Source organism: Gambusia affinis, linkage group LG18 (genome assembly GCF_019740435.1).
Source record: "Gambusia affinis linkage group LG18, SWU_Gaff_1.0, whole genome shotgun sequence".
Taxonomy (NCBI): domain Eukaryota; kingdom Metazoa; phylum Chordata; class Actinopteri; order Cyprinodontiformes; family Poeciliidae; genus Gambusia; species Gambusia affinis.
In genome coordinates, this window is record NC_057885.1 from 12,449,988 (window position 1) to 12,463,401 (window position 13,414).

Genomic DNA, 13,414 nt, shown 5'->3' on the forward strand with positions numbered 1-13,414 from the left:
TCTCAAAAAACTAAAGTCAGCATGCTAACTTTCCTAGCCTGAAAAGAGTAAAACAAAAAATTAAGCTGACTAGCGTTAAAAGCTAAACATAAGTCTCGTAAAACAACATGTAAAATGTTCAGTAGTAGGTACACAACTATTTCCAAAGTTTAAATACAATTAACCTCTCAGTAGTAGGTACACAACTATTCCCAAAGTTTAAATACAATTAACCTCTCAGAATAGCTTTCACTCAAACTGTGCTTTCATGTCCAGGCAAAAACAACAACCTAAAGTTGTCCTGGCAACTTTGTCACAGGTACCTACGGAAGAAGATTAGTACAAGCAAAAGTCAATGTTCCAACTTTTTTACTATCACAATGCGAACAAATAGAAGCTAGCAATCACTTTTTTTCAACTGTGCTTTTATGCCAACAAACAGCTCTAAACCAAGGTGAATACTAAACTTACACTTAACGGTTATTTAATACAGCAGTGACAATTAAACTTTTACATGTTTATCTGCCATATCTGAGTTATAGTGAACTTTTCTGGTGGTATTTTAACTTCAGATGTGCTCACTTATTTCTGAACAGTGTGGTATAGAATTTGTAAGCTAACATTTAGTCATGGCTAACATCAAAGTTAGCCATAAAAGTTAATTAGCTCTACACTCTGAAATCCAGCACATTAAAGTAGGTTAAAACTACTACTCTGACAATTAATGTATGGTCTTGCAGGCTAGCTTAGCAGGGTTTTGATTAGTCTAACATTTTCTAAGTGACGGTTTCAGTACAGGAGATTAAAAGGCAGGAATTTTATAGCAGCTGTAGTTGCTACCATATGGATGCAAAAGTTTAAATAGGCTATGTTATAGAAATAGTTATCAAAATCATATCACCTCCATTGAGGCTGATTTAGTAAATACCAGTACTCTAAAATAAGCATTTTGTATTTATGAGTGTTATCTGACGGCAGAAACACTGAAGGACTCCAAAACCCAATAGGTCTTCGTTTAGGTCAGACATATTTGGCAACGAAGCCAGATGTTTTTCATTTAGCTTCCCATGTGGTTCAACTTGACATAGAAAGTTGAACCACACAATTAAATTAAGGGTAAAGAATTTAATTATTGTTGAAAACGTGACAAAAGAACAGTGGACCCCGGCATTCGCATGGTTTAGGGACCACAATTGAATTGCCTGTGAATAGCAAAAATCCACAAATATTTGAGGCTCCCCCTAAAAATGCTCATAACTGCCTATTTTAATACTTAAAGCACCATATAAACACAATGTCAAATGTAAAATTTTATGATGAAGAAGAAATTCCAGTGAACGTAAATCTTAGTTTTTCAGCACGCATTTTAAACAATTAGACCCTTGAATCTGTGGGTTGAGCCTGGTCATTGGCTATTTTGGTTCCAGCGTTACTGGAAAGGTCTGTAAAGACGTGGAAGGTTGAGTTTAGAGTGGAGGGGATTGATTAGTCTGAACAATCCTGATCTGATTCGTGAGAGAGTACATTAAAGGTTCTTTAGAGCAGAAATTATGAGTCAAGCCTTCTTGTTCAACAGCCGTGCCTGACTTCACAATTGCTCTGCAGAAAAAATGGTCAAATATTCTTTTTGTTAAGGCAAACCAAAAATATGCTCTTTAACTAAACTCTATGTAGGGTTTAGTGTTTTGTTTTTTTTTGTTTTTTTTTGATTTGTTGGTGTATTTGAAAGTAGGTACCCTGAGCAAGTTTTCTAAATGCAGGCACTAACAAGAGTCCTGCTTATAGCTGGCTGTGCAGTGAAGTGGTTTTTATACATACAATCACGGCCATACGTTTGGCAGTGACACAAATGTTGGGGTTTGCAGCATTTTGAGTTCAAACTTTTGATGAGAAAACAATTTTACACAGTAAGTTTTGACTTACTGTGTTGTCCATCTTTATTGATAACTCCTGTTATTTGTTTTTGCGTGTTAGATCCGAACTTGTAATGTCAGATTTAGGTTCTCACATTTAGAGCTGTTTCCTAGCCAAAAAGTTCAGCATTTCAATCTTCTGACCTTTTAGACTCTTTGTTTTCACTTTTGTCTTGTGATAGTGCTCCAACATGCAGAGAAACACATTGGTCATTACCAAACTGTTTGTGGTTTGTTAAAGACAGTTCTGTTGGAGGATGTTTTGATCTTGGGTAGAGATGTGGGTAAGCCCACACATGGATTGGATGAGGGTCCTTCAATGTTGGCACATTGTACTTATTCCAGTTCTCACTTCATTTGTTCTCTGGACAAATCATTCTGGTCTAGCAATTCTGGACAGTTGTGGCTATCCTCCAACAGAACCTCCTAATGTGAAGTCTTGATAGTTAAAAAAAAAATTACTGAAGGTGTGCAAGGCCATTTTGAAGGAAGACATCAAGGGTCACCTTTGTCCCTCTCCTTCACGTAACAAAATTGATCATGAGGTTCAAACAAGATTGTTTCACATCTTCACCTGTACTTACAACTCTACTAAAGTAAATTAGGTTACTGCATCGTCTGACTGAGATAGAGTCACAGAGGTCTTATGTCCAGGTGGGAGAATATTTTTGGGGATCCTAAGACGATCTTGGATCACGTTCAAGGGGTTCTGGGTCTGCCCCACAGTTTTCTTCCGGTGCAGATCACAAAACGTCCAAAGGGAAGATGCCAGGAAGCCTCTCCAAAAGATGCCTGCATCTTCTCAGTGCACTCATTTTCATGCGAAGGACATTCTACTCTGACATGCCCCCAAGTAATCAAGTTCCCAACCCTATCTCCAATGGCCAGCCCAGGCATCCAACAAAAGACGTTAATTTGTGCCACTTGACTTGCAAAACACATCTGCAAGCCACACAAGTAAATGGCTTACTTGTGTAAAGCTTTGTCGTGTCCACTTCACACTACATTCAGTCATTCACACACTGAGAGTGACAAGCTACTGGAGTCGAGGCTGCCATGTTCCGGGATCACCTGACTACCACATGTGAGGCATGTGCAACTGGGGATGAGAACCTGCAACATCGTCGATTATGGGATGAACTCTTACTACTGTCATCACTGTCGTCCCAGAATCAATGACACATCCTCATTGTTTGACATTACTACAACTAGAGACAAGACAAAAAGCAGGCATGCTGCATAGATATCTGTCATTTGGATAAAATATGTGGGGTGCTTGCTGTAGCAGGGACTCTGTCCATTTATATTTACCCTTGCTCCTTCATCAAACAATCTTCATTCAGCTTTCCTTTCATCATTGCCACCTCTTCCCTCCCTTTCCTAACCTCAGACTCTCTCCACGCCTATGCCTGACTTATCCCTCCTTCCTCCGTCCTCCTCCCCTGCCTTCTCTCCTACTCTTTGAGGACGGCAGGATGGAGGACAGGGCATCGACTGTGTGTCTTCTTGTCCTTTCTTTGGCTTTAGGATGGACCGAAGGGCAGAGTCAGACGAACAATACAGACTCAAGGTAAGAGTTCATCTCTGTTGATACCATCCTCCTTTTTGTAGCTTTTTATTTTCCAAAATGTTCACAAGTGTTCACAAGTGGCAAGTCATTTTCAAGATCAGGACTGGGAGTCTGGCCCGATTCCTTTATTGGGATCAGTGGGAGTGCAGTGGAAATGGAAGTGTTTAGTGTTGGGAGCATGTAACTGACATCCTGTAAACTCGCACAAAAGAAAATGACAGATGTTGAAAATGGTGTAGTAATTAAACTGGGCATATTCACAGATGCCTTTGGATCTGGTGGCTGCAACACTTTAGCAGAGTTCTTCATCTCTGGAGCTTAGTTTTATGTTGTTGTCTTTTAGAGCTCCAGCGAAGCCTGGACTTCCACAAACACACAGGGTGTAAATTGAACATGAGTAACAAACAAATACCTGTGGGCTGCTAAGCTCCAGTGGGTCTGAAGGGAGGGACTTTAACCACTGGGATAGCACAGCCAACTGTGGCCGAACAGTACCACAGTGGACTCACAACATTTATAAAACAGGAGTGAAAAATAGTAGAAATTTTGCAATCTTAACAAATATATATAGCAATAGATTCTACAAGATGACAAACTGCTGGAGAAGTGGATGACTCCATCTGCACAGAGTGGGTGCAGCAAAATTAAAAGCTGAAGCTGGTCGAGCTTTTGATGTGTGTTTATCTGAGTGTGGAGTGGTGGCTGTGTGTCACCAGGCTCCATGTGTGAGCAGTCTGTTGCATCGCAGGTTGAAAGTGCCCATTTGCTGCAGAAAAGTGTGTCTCCTGTCAACTTTCTTGTGGTGCAGTCTTCGCACAGCACACATACAGTATACGTACGGTAAGGCTGCTGGCCTGGTCTGACCACGCGTCAAGTGAAAACACACCACTTCCACCTCCCTCTAGCCTCGAAGAACACAGGCTGCCACTGTTACATACACCAGGAGTATTTAGTGATGTATGCCTGCAAACTTTTACCTCCAAACTTTTCAGTATGGCTGATCAGGGAAGATGCATTTCATGGAGTCCACTGCAAAATGTCTCTTTTTTTCAGGACTATGTTCCCCTGCGGAGGTCACCTGGTCACTGACTCTGGCATAGTGGCCAGTGAAGGGTTCCCCAGTTTCTACAAACCCAATAGTAAATGCACCTGGTACATCACTGTGAGTGAATTGCTTTTAATGTTTCTATGTCAAATTTCTTAACATGCTTGATGCTCTGTTTCTCATCAAGGATATATTCAAAATTCTTTGAAAAGGTATTTAATGTTAGCAGAGTAGAGGTGACCATTTTCTGTCCTCGAAGACTAGTTGCTGATTGGGGTAATCTTCAAGATCTCTAACACCACACCATTCTGAAGACTCAAGAAAATAATGGACACTGGAGACATAAAGAAGAAAGATGTCTAAAGATTGTAGAAAATTCAAAGTCTTGGGGAGATGCCAGGTCTCCGAGGACTCCAGGAAGTGTAGGGATGCTAAAGATTCAATAGCAGATACTGAAGATGATGACGACACTGAAAGCGAAGACTGGGAGTGGAGGAGGACACAGTGGAGGGACACCTTTGACCTCTTCTGGGGTTATGCGGAGTTGCAGGGGGTTTAGAGGTGACCAAGACAGCTGCTCTGATAGCAATCTCTGAAGAGGATGGATGTAAACTCTTTTTGGATGACATAAAACAAGAAATTGTGACAATGATGGTGATGTAGATGATGACTGAGGACAAGGATGCTCTGGAGATAGAGAGACAAAGACCCTGCAGATAAAGTGAAGACTCAGCATGCGATAATGTAGACGAGGACGTTTCAGGTGACAGGACAGATAAAGATCCTCCAGGCGATTGTGAGGTTGTTCCCTCACATTCAAACTTTGACTGGCTTTATTTCAATATCTTAGGTCTTCTTGATAATAGCATATTGTAACTAAAAACTAAACAGGCTCGATAAATTTCTGATACAGTATAACAGTGAAGAATACCTCTGGGAACGATTGGACATTGTTTCCTCTTTCTCATGTGCTTCCGGTACTCTCAGTGATATTTAACTTGTTTGGACCTGCAGTCTGTCCTGGGTGTGGAAATCACTGCAACCAGAATTTCTCCAACACTCTCAATATGATATTACGGTATTAATGTTGCACATCCTGGTATTTTGTATTCCATAACAAAAATGTGTGTGTTCCTACCACTTAAAACCAGCATGAAGTATGATGGTAAATATATAAATGTAATCGAGCATGTAATAATCTCACTTTCGACTTCTCCTAATACACCAGGTCCCAGAGAGTCATGTGGTCATGCTGTCTTTCCGCCTCTTCGACATGGAAGCTGACCCCACCTGTCGCTACGACTACCTGGACGTCTACAACGGTCACTCGCGCCTGGTGCAAAAGCTGGGCCGTTTCTGTGGGACATTCAGGCCAGGCGCGCTCATCTCCACCTCCAACACCATGATGCTGGAGATGGTGTCAGATGACGCCACTGGAGGGAGAGGATTTCTCGCTTCCTTCAATGCAGGGAAGCCACATATGGATGGTTTGGACGCCTTAGTTTTCATCTGCCGAACTTTAACAGTTGCAAATTTTGCCGTTTCATTTGTAATGTGCAAAATGATCATTTGTCTAAAATCTCATCATCTTGAAGGAGCAAAGCCACCGCCCCTTCAAATTACGATGTGTGCATGCATTTAACTTGGACTAGAGCGCTTCCTGTTTTGACTTCACAGAGGACCAGTTCTGTGGAGGCCGTCTGACCAAACCACAAGGTTCTGTGAAAACGCCCAACTGGCCCAACTCAAATTACCCAGCAGGTATCAGCTGCTCCTGGCACATCACCGTCGAGCCGAGCAATGTAAGCTGATCGTTATACACTAACTAATTATGGTAATGCAACTAACTTGCCTCTTACGTTTGAAGGATTTTTTTCTTTTTGTACCTTGTTTACAAATGGCAGTGCCCCCTGGTGTTCTTTGTGTTATCCAGCAGAAAAGCAATTTTAACAAATGGACAGCTTGAATCATCTTTGAACGATCAAATGTCCTCATGAACCCCTTTGAAGTCCTGTGGTCTTAGACTTAGGAAGGTAGTCATGTTTGCTGTTGATTGGGTGAAACTTAAATCAAGATGAATAAAAATAGTGGAGTTTTGTTTCATTAGGAGAACTTCTCCAAAATTATACAAGTGTTTAATTTTGTGTTTTAATTCAACAATCCTCTGAAGGTGTTTTGAAACACTTGATGTTTCAATTTGTTTAAAATGTTTTTTCTGACTCTTCAGTTGCATTGTGAACTTTTTTTGGCAGTCCCTAAGATTAAAAATAAAATATTTTTAAAGCAAAGAGAAGACCAAGAATTCAAAGGTTAAAATAAGCTGCCAGTATATTTTCTTTCTGTCACTGAAAAAATATCTATGATTTAACTATGCCTTTTTAAGACTTGTTGGTGACAGTGAGTACAGGGAATCTGCTGCAGTTCTATGGTGCAATGAAATAATGTTACAAGTATGTGTTTACAATTCTAAAGTAGAATAATTGATTTGTTGTGGGTAGCAAATCATGAGTGTAATTTTCTACAATTAGGTTTGCTGACTCAGAGACAAAAATTGGTCATAATTGCAATAAACTCTCCTGCAGAGTGTTGATACATTTTCCCCTTAACTGTACAGTCAGTGTACAGTTGAGTTTTTCTGAACCTTTCCTTCATTTTAAACACTACAGAAAACACACCCAACTAAGCTCATACTGTTAGCAACAAGTGTGCAGAAAATGGCTCACTGTTAAAATACAGGGAAATAACGTCCACTAGAGTGATATGACAGATGTTAAAGAAATTGTAGGCAGCCATATCATGCTAGGTTGTCCTGCCACTTAACCCACAAAAATCCATAGAGATATTAAAGTCTTGAATTGAAATTTGTTTTATATAAGACCTTGGAAAAGGATTGATGCCCCTTGAACGTTATGGTGATCTTAAAGTAGGGTTTTGTTATTAAATAGTGTGTTCACAGATGCTCTACCTCTAATCTGACTGAGCTTGAGTTGTTTTGCATAGAAGAATGGAAAAAAAATGTACTTTTCTGTGGATGTTTCTACTTCAAATATGTACACTGCTACTACAGAGTTCAGTGACACAGATCCACTGTAAAATGTCAAGTCCAGTCCTTGAGAGCTACCATCCTGCAACTTTCAGATGCTTCCCTGCTCCAACACACTAGAATCAAATGAATGGCTCGTTAGCAGGTCTGTTCAGAGCTGATCCTGATCTGTTGGAGTAAGGATGCACCTAAAAGTTGCAGGACGGTAGCTCTCGAGGGCTGGACTTGAGCTCCCCTGGTCTAAGACCTAAAAGGTTCATTTTAAGCATTGAAATTGTTCAATGAGAGTTTTTAAATCTCATGCAGCAAATTAAATGTTAGTTGGACTTTATGCTGTGAGAAGTGGGTTGTTGTTGCAAGAGAAAGTTTAAAGAAATGAGTAAACTGGGCCATCAATAGGAAACATAGTTACTAATTGACATTGACTAACATACGTATGTGTTTGTGAAACATGGGAAAGAGAAAAGTGTGACAGTGGTTCTGGTAATGACGGTTAAATGAAAGAGTTCATTGAGTTTCTGCAGGTGTGTTCATGTGAGCCAAGAGATTGACCTTAAGGAAATGGGGGAGGGGGTATCCAAGGGCGACAGAAAGAGCTAAAAGCCCCTCTGTATTTCCCCTCTCCTCCAAGTCCACCTCTCTGTGGACGTACTGTACTCATTTCATGAAAACCAGGAAGGAATAAACATTCCTGCGCCATTCCCTGTCGTAATGTTTGTGAAGTTTTAGTTTGTGTTGCCATCTGTCTTCCAGGTGATTGAAGTGAAGTTTGAGAAGCTGGACTTGGAGTCTGATTTGTACTGTCGCTACGACTACGTGGCATTGTTTAACGGAGGAGAGACCGATGACTCGAGGAGGATTGGGAAATTCTGCGGAGATAGAGCGCCGGCGTGAGAATTTTGCTAAGAAATTACTTTCAAAATTAACAAATTTCAACCAATGCATTTTTGAGGTTTCAATGACATTTTCTCAACCTTTATATAGAACTATAGTGACAAATGGCAACGAGCTCCTTGTCCAGTTTGTGTCGGATCTCAGTGTGACCTCAGATGGGTTCATGGCACATTACTCCAGTGTTCCCCGCGAGTCCCGCACACCCACAGCTGGAGGTGACTTCATCTACAGACTTCAGCCAACTTCCAGGCCGCAGAAACCAACCTCGAAGCCAAGGAAACCCACCAAACCAACACCTAAACCGACCACCAAACCAGCTTTAAGATCAACTCCTAAACCATCTGTAAAACCAAAACCTAAACTAACTAAAAAGCCTTTGATAAAACCGATTAAACCCACTTTGAAACCTTCTCTCAAAACAACATCAAGACCAACGACTTGGCCTGTCCAACCAACGACTAGGCCTATCCAACCAACTACTAAACCAGTCAAATCAACATCTAAACCAACTACAAAACCACCTGTTAAACCACGACCTGGCATCCGTCTGAAACCAACACCCAAACCCCCCAAAAAGCCGTTTTCAAGAATTCCTCTGGTAAAGAAACCGCCACTCCGCAAACCTACTCCCAAGCCTGCAGTCAAGTCAACTTCCAAACCAAAACCAGCGAAACCCACACCTAAGTTGCCCGTAAGAAAACCCACAGCTAAACCTGGGGATAAAAATACACTTAAAACCAAAATAATTAAGCCAACACTCAAACCTAGAATATTGGTTAAACCCTCACGGAAAACTTGGGTGAAACCTAAGCCCACCATGAAACCTCGTGTCAAACCTATGAAGCCAACCCCAAAGACTGGATTGCAACCAACAGTGAAGCCAAAGATAAAGCCCAAAACAACAACAACTAAATCAGAACTGAGCAGGACTGTGACCAAACAGCCTGCTGTCAACATGACAGGTGAATGAAATGGAGCTGTTCTTTGTACCCGTATCAGTAAGGATGCTGCTTGATGTATTTCTTTGTTTGAATGTGTGTTTGTGTGAACATTTGCAGCAGCTTCACCTCTCAACCCACTGTGTGCTCAACCCTGCGCGAGGATAGGGACTCTCCATTCCAACTTCTGCCCACATGACTTTGGTGAGGAGTAACTCAAGCTCCTTCATAAAACATCTTTTGTCTACTGGCTTAAAAAAATCATTAGAACACCCTTTTAACTATCAGGTTCTTCACTAAGATATATTGACGTTTTACCTCTTTTATATCTCTGGACATTTTATTTAATTGTACTTTAAAAATTAAACTTGTATCCATCCACAGAAATGTGTTTTCTACCAGGGAAAATAGCAAGGACACTCTTCGCTCTTAAAGCTGGTGACATCAACAAGAAAAAAGACCTCTAGGAATCAACAAGACTGTTCTAAAAAATTACTCGATAGATAGACTTTTTAGAAGCCAGCACTAAAGAAATCAGGGATGGTATGGAAGATTTTGCTTCATTCTGTACCTCTCAAGAAAAAAACATTTTTTTCCTCTGTAAAAAATGGGTTATAGGTTATAAGTTACCATTTTATATCCTAGAAATGGAAATAAAGATCCTAATTCAGAAAGGCTATTGCTTAGAAACCTATATGTCTACGTTAAAGTCTTAGCCATTTCTGTTTTTCCTCTAACACTTTGTTCACCCGTCCAGTGATTACAGGGAAGGTGACTTCTCTGAGTCCTGACCCAAGCGGCTCAGCAACTTTGGAGGTGTTTCTGATCAAAGCCTATAAGGCAGGGAGCCTCAAGATCAACAAATCAGGACCCATCAAGTCAGTCACTCTGAGCTCCGCCTGCAAGAAATGCCCTGGGATTATCAAAGGTACAACACAGAGCTATGCAGTCACCGTGGTGATTTCTTTGTATCTGTATTTCATATGACAGAAGAGGAGCTGTTGTTTGGTTAAAATGTGGCGAGCATTGTTTGATGTTTTTGCTAAATACTGTTGATTTAGTCTTTTTACAACATCTTGTGTCCCAAAACCACATTAAACCAAGGTTTGGTTTTAAGTCTCAAATATCATTAAGTTAAAGTGTTTACCTGGTAATAGCCAATAAAGTGAGAAAAATAGTGAATAAATTTATTGACATGTTGTCAGTTTAAAGCCAGAAAAGAATTACCGTATTTTTCAGACTATAAGGCGCACATAAAATTCCTATATTTGCAAAAAAATCGGCAATGCGCCTTAAATTCCGGTGCGCCTTAATGAACAGTGTACCGAATGTTTTATTGCGACTTTGGAAAGCGACGAAGCCACTCCCCTTGATTGTCGAAGCATAATCGCTGCTGGTCAGAAACCTCGTGGAGTCAGCTTTCTGTGCTGTCTAGACAGACTTGTTTTGGGGTGGCGAACCACTTTTCCTGATATGTACGGTGCTTCAACATCTGGTAATTAAGGTAATTAAGTTATTGTTAATAATTTGAATAAAGTCTGACCTATCAGACTACCGTATTTTGCTTCACTTTATGCGCCTTATAATCTGGTGCGTCTTATAGTCCGAAAAATACGGTATTCAGGAAGTTCAATGAGTTTCTGACAAGTCATTAGTTGAACTCTCTGGTGAGATGTTTGCTCTATTTATTCAAACTGAGGTTATTCAGAAAAGTAAGCTATCTAATCTTAATGGAGTAACTCAACAAAGCTCCTTCAATAAAACATCTTTTGTCTACTGGCTAAAATCTTTTAAATGTCAAAAATAAAATAAATTAACTATCAGGTTCTTCACTAAGATATATTGACGTTTTACCTCTTTTATATCTCTGGAAATTTTCAGTTTAATTGACTTTAAGTTAAACTTGTATCCATCAAGTACAATGTAAATTTGAATCTACCAGGGAAAATAGCAAGGACACTCTTAGCTCTTAAAGCTGGTGTCACATCAACAGAGTAAAAATGAGACCTCTAGGAATCAACAAAGTACTGTTCTAAAAAATTACTCGATGTAGACTTTTTGAAGCCAGCACTAAAGAAATCAGGGATGGTATGGAAGATTTTGCTTCATTCTGTACCTCTCAAGAAAAAACATCATAAAAGAAAGAACAAAATACATTTATAAGTTACCATTTATATCCTAGAAATGGAAATAAAGATCCTAATTCAGAAAGGCTATGTTTTTAAAAACCTATATGTCACGTTAGAGTCTTAGCCATTTCTTTTTTTTTGTCCTCTAACACTTTGTTCAACTACCTGATCCAGTGATTACAGGGAAGGTGACTTCTCAGTCCTGACCCAAGCAGCTCTGATTTATCAACTCATGTTTCTGAAGTCACTGGAAATCCTATAAGGCAGGGAGCTAAGATCAACAAATCAGGCACCGGTCAGGTCCACAGCAGAGAAATACATCTTGGAAAGAATGGCAAAAGTTTTAATAATAACATCCTCCAAAGTTATAACATATTTCTACTAATGGAAGGCTGTCACGTTTTAAATATTCACCGTTATTTCATCTTGTATTTTGTTTGTAAATTATGCATTAATGGAATGAATTAATTTCTATGATATGGGATACAAAATAAACTGTTGTTTTAGATGTTCCTGCTGGTGAAGTCTTATTTAACAGATGAAATGAGAAAAGTGGCTCACATTTAATAAAAGTTAGCAGAAGTGATCAACTTAGAAAGTTTGTGGCATTTACAGTTTTATTTGGACTAGGTCCTCTTTCCAAAACTAAAGCATTTTATTGCTCTATATTGTCAGTTTAAAGCCAGTGACAGGTTTGTGTTTTTCTTGTTTAAAATGGTTCGCACATAAAATTCCTATATTTGCAAAGGTTAAAGGGGGCCTGCAGTGTCAACTGTGGGACTTTATATAGACATCTGTGTGTCTTTTCAAATCATATCTAATCATCTGAATTTACCACAGGTGGAGCCCATTGAAGCTGAAGCGCTGCTGGTCAGAAACCTCAGTGGAAACTTCAGCTTTCTGAGCTGTCTAGACAGACTTGTTTGAAAATCATTTAATACAATTTAGAACAAGGTGCTTCAACATCTGGAAAATTAAGGTAACTGTATCTCCATAGCAAAAAGTTTCTATTGAATGTTGTTGTTTTTTCCTTCCTCTGGCTTCACTCAGTGATACTGAAACCAGCCAATCTTCTCTCTATAACAACTTCCACTCTGAAGAGTGTTGTCAACAGGGTGACTTGCTATCACTTATGTCAGATGTGCCAACTTTGTTCATCTTATGTCTCGGTGTACCTTTACCTTACTAATTACGCCTACAAATGTCAAACAGAAAAGCTACATAGGCTGTCAAACACTGAAAACAAACCCCAGTTCAATATATGTAAACTTTCCCATTTTAAAATGTTAAATGTAAAAATAAGTATGAAAGGTGCTTCAAGGAGCACAATGCCTGCTTAACCCCGTGGAGGCTGAAATAATATCAGTTTTTAATGCCACCTTCAGCAAGTTTTGGCCAAAACCAAGTACAATGTAAATTTGAATATAAAAAAATATGCAATTTTGATTACTCCTTGAAAAAGTAACTTAGTTATATTACTGACTAATGACTTGGAAAGTACACAAGTTACATTAAAAAGTAACTTTTTAGTTACTTTCAGCAGCTGCTAACAACAACGCTCTGCCTCCTGTGAAAATCACATTGATCTTTGCCAAAACTTAATTGTAAGTTATTTTATAATGGTAACATCAACAATGTGTCTCCACTGATAAGGTTGAACTGAAGAGGAGATTGTACAAAAAACATGAGTAGTTTGTGTGGTCCACTGTTGTCTGGAAAACTCTAAGAAGGATTTAAAGCCCCCCTCCCCCCAGCCTCCAGATTCTGCGTTACGGCCCTGCGTTTGGTGTCAAAGCTCAGACACAGAGCTCCTCCTGCAGCTCCACAGCTCAGATGGCTGCGACACTTACCGTAATATTAATAATTATAACGGTGCTAACTTGCCATTATAATTATTGGCAAC

At 39.7% G+C, this 13,414-nt stretch overlaps 1 protein-coding gene across 1 annotated transcript; it reads left to right on the forward strand.

Moving 5' to 3' along the window:
• Positions 1–241: 241 nt before the first annotated feature.
• pcolceb (procollagen C-endopeptidase enhancer b) lies at positions 242–10,369 on the forward strand. The gene is made up of 9 exons (XM_044098256.1): positions 242–433; positions 3,420–3,462; positions 4,516–4,624; positions 5,736–5,994; positions 6,185–6,309; positions 8,304–8,440; positions 8,535–9,406; positions 9,503–9,586; positions 10,140–10,369. Exons 3-9 carry the CDS (start codon positions 4,520–4,522, stop codon positions 10,367–10,369), a joined length of 1,812 nt encoding a protein of 603 aa, XP_043954191.1. The 5' UTR covers positions 242–433; positions 3,420–3,462; positions 4,516–4,519.
• The last annotated feature ends 3,045 nt before the right edge of the window (positions 10,370–13,414 follow it).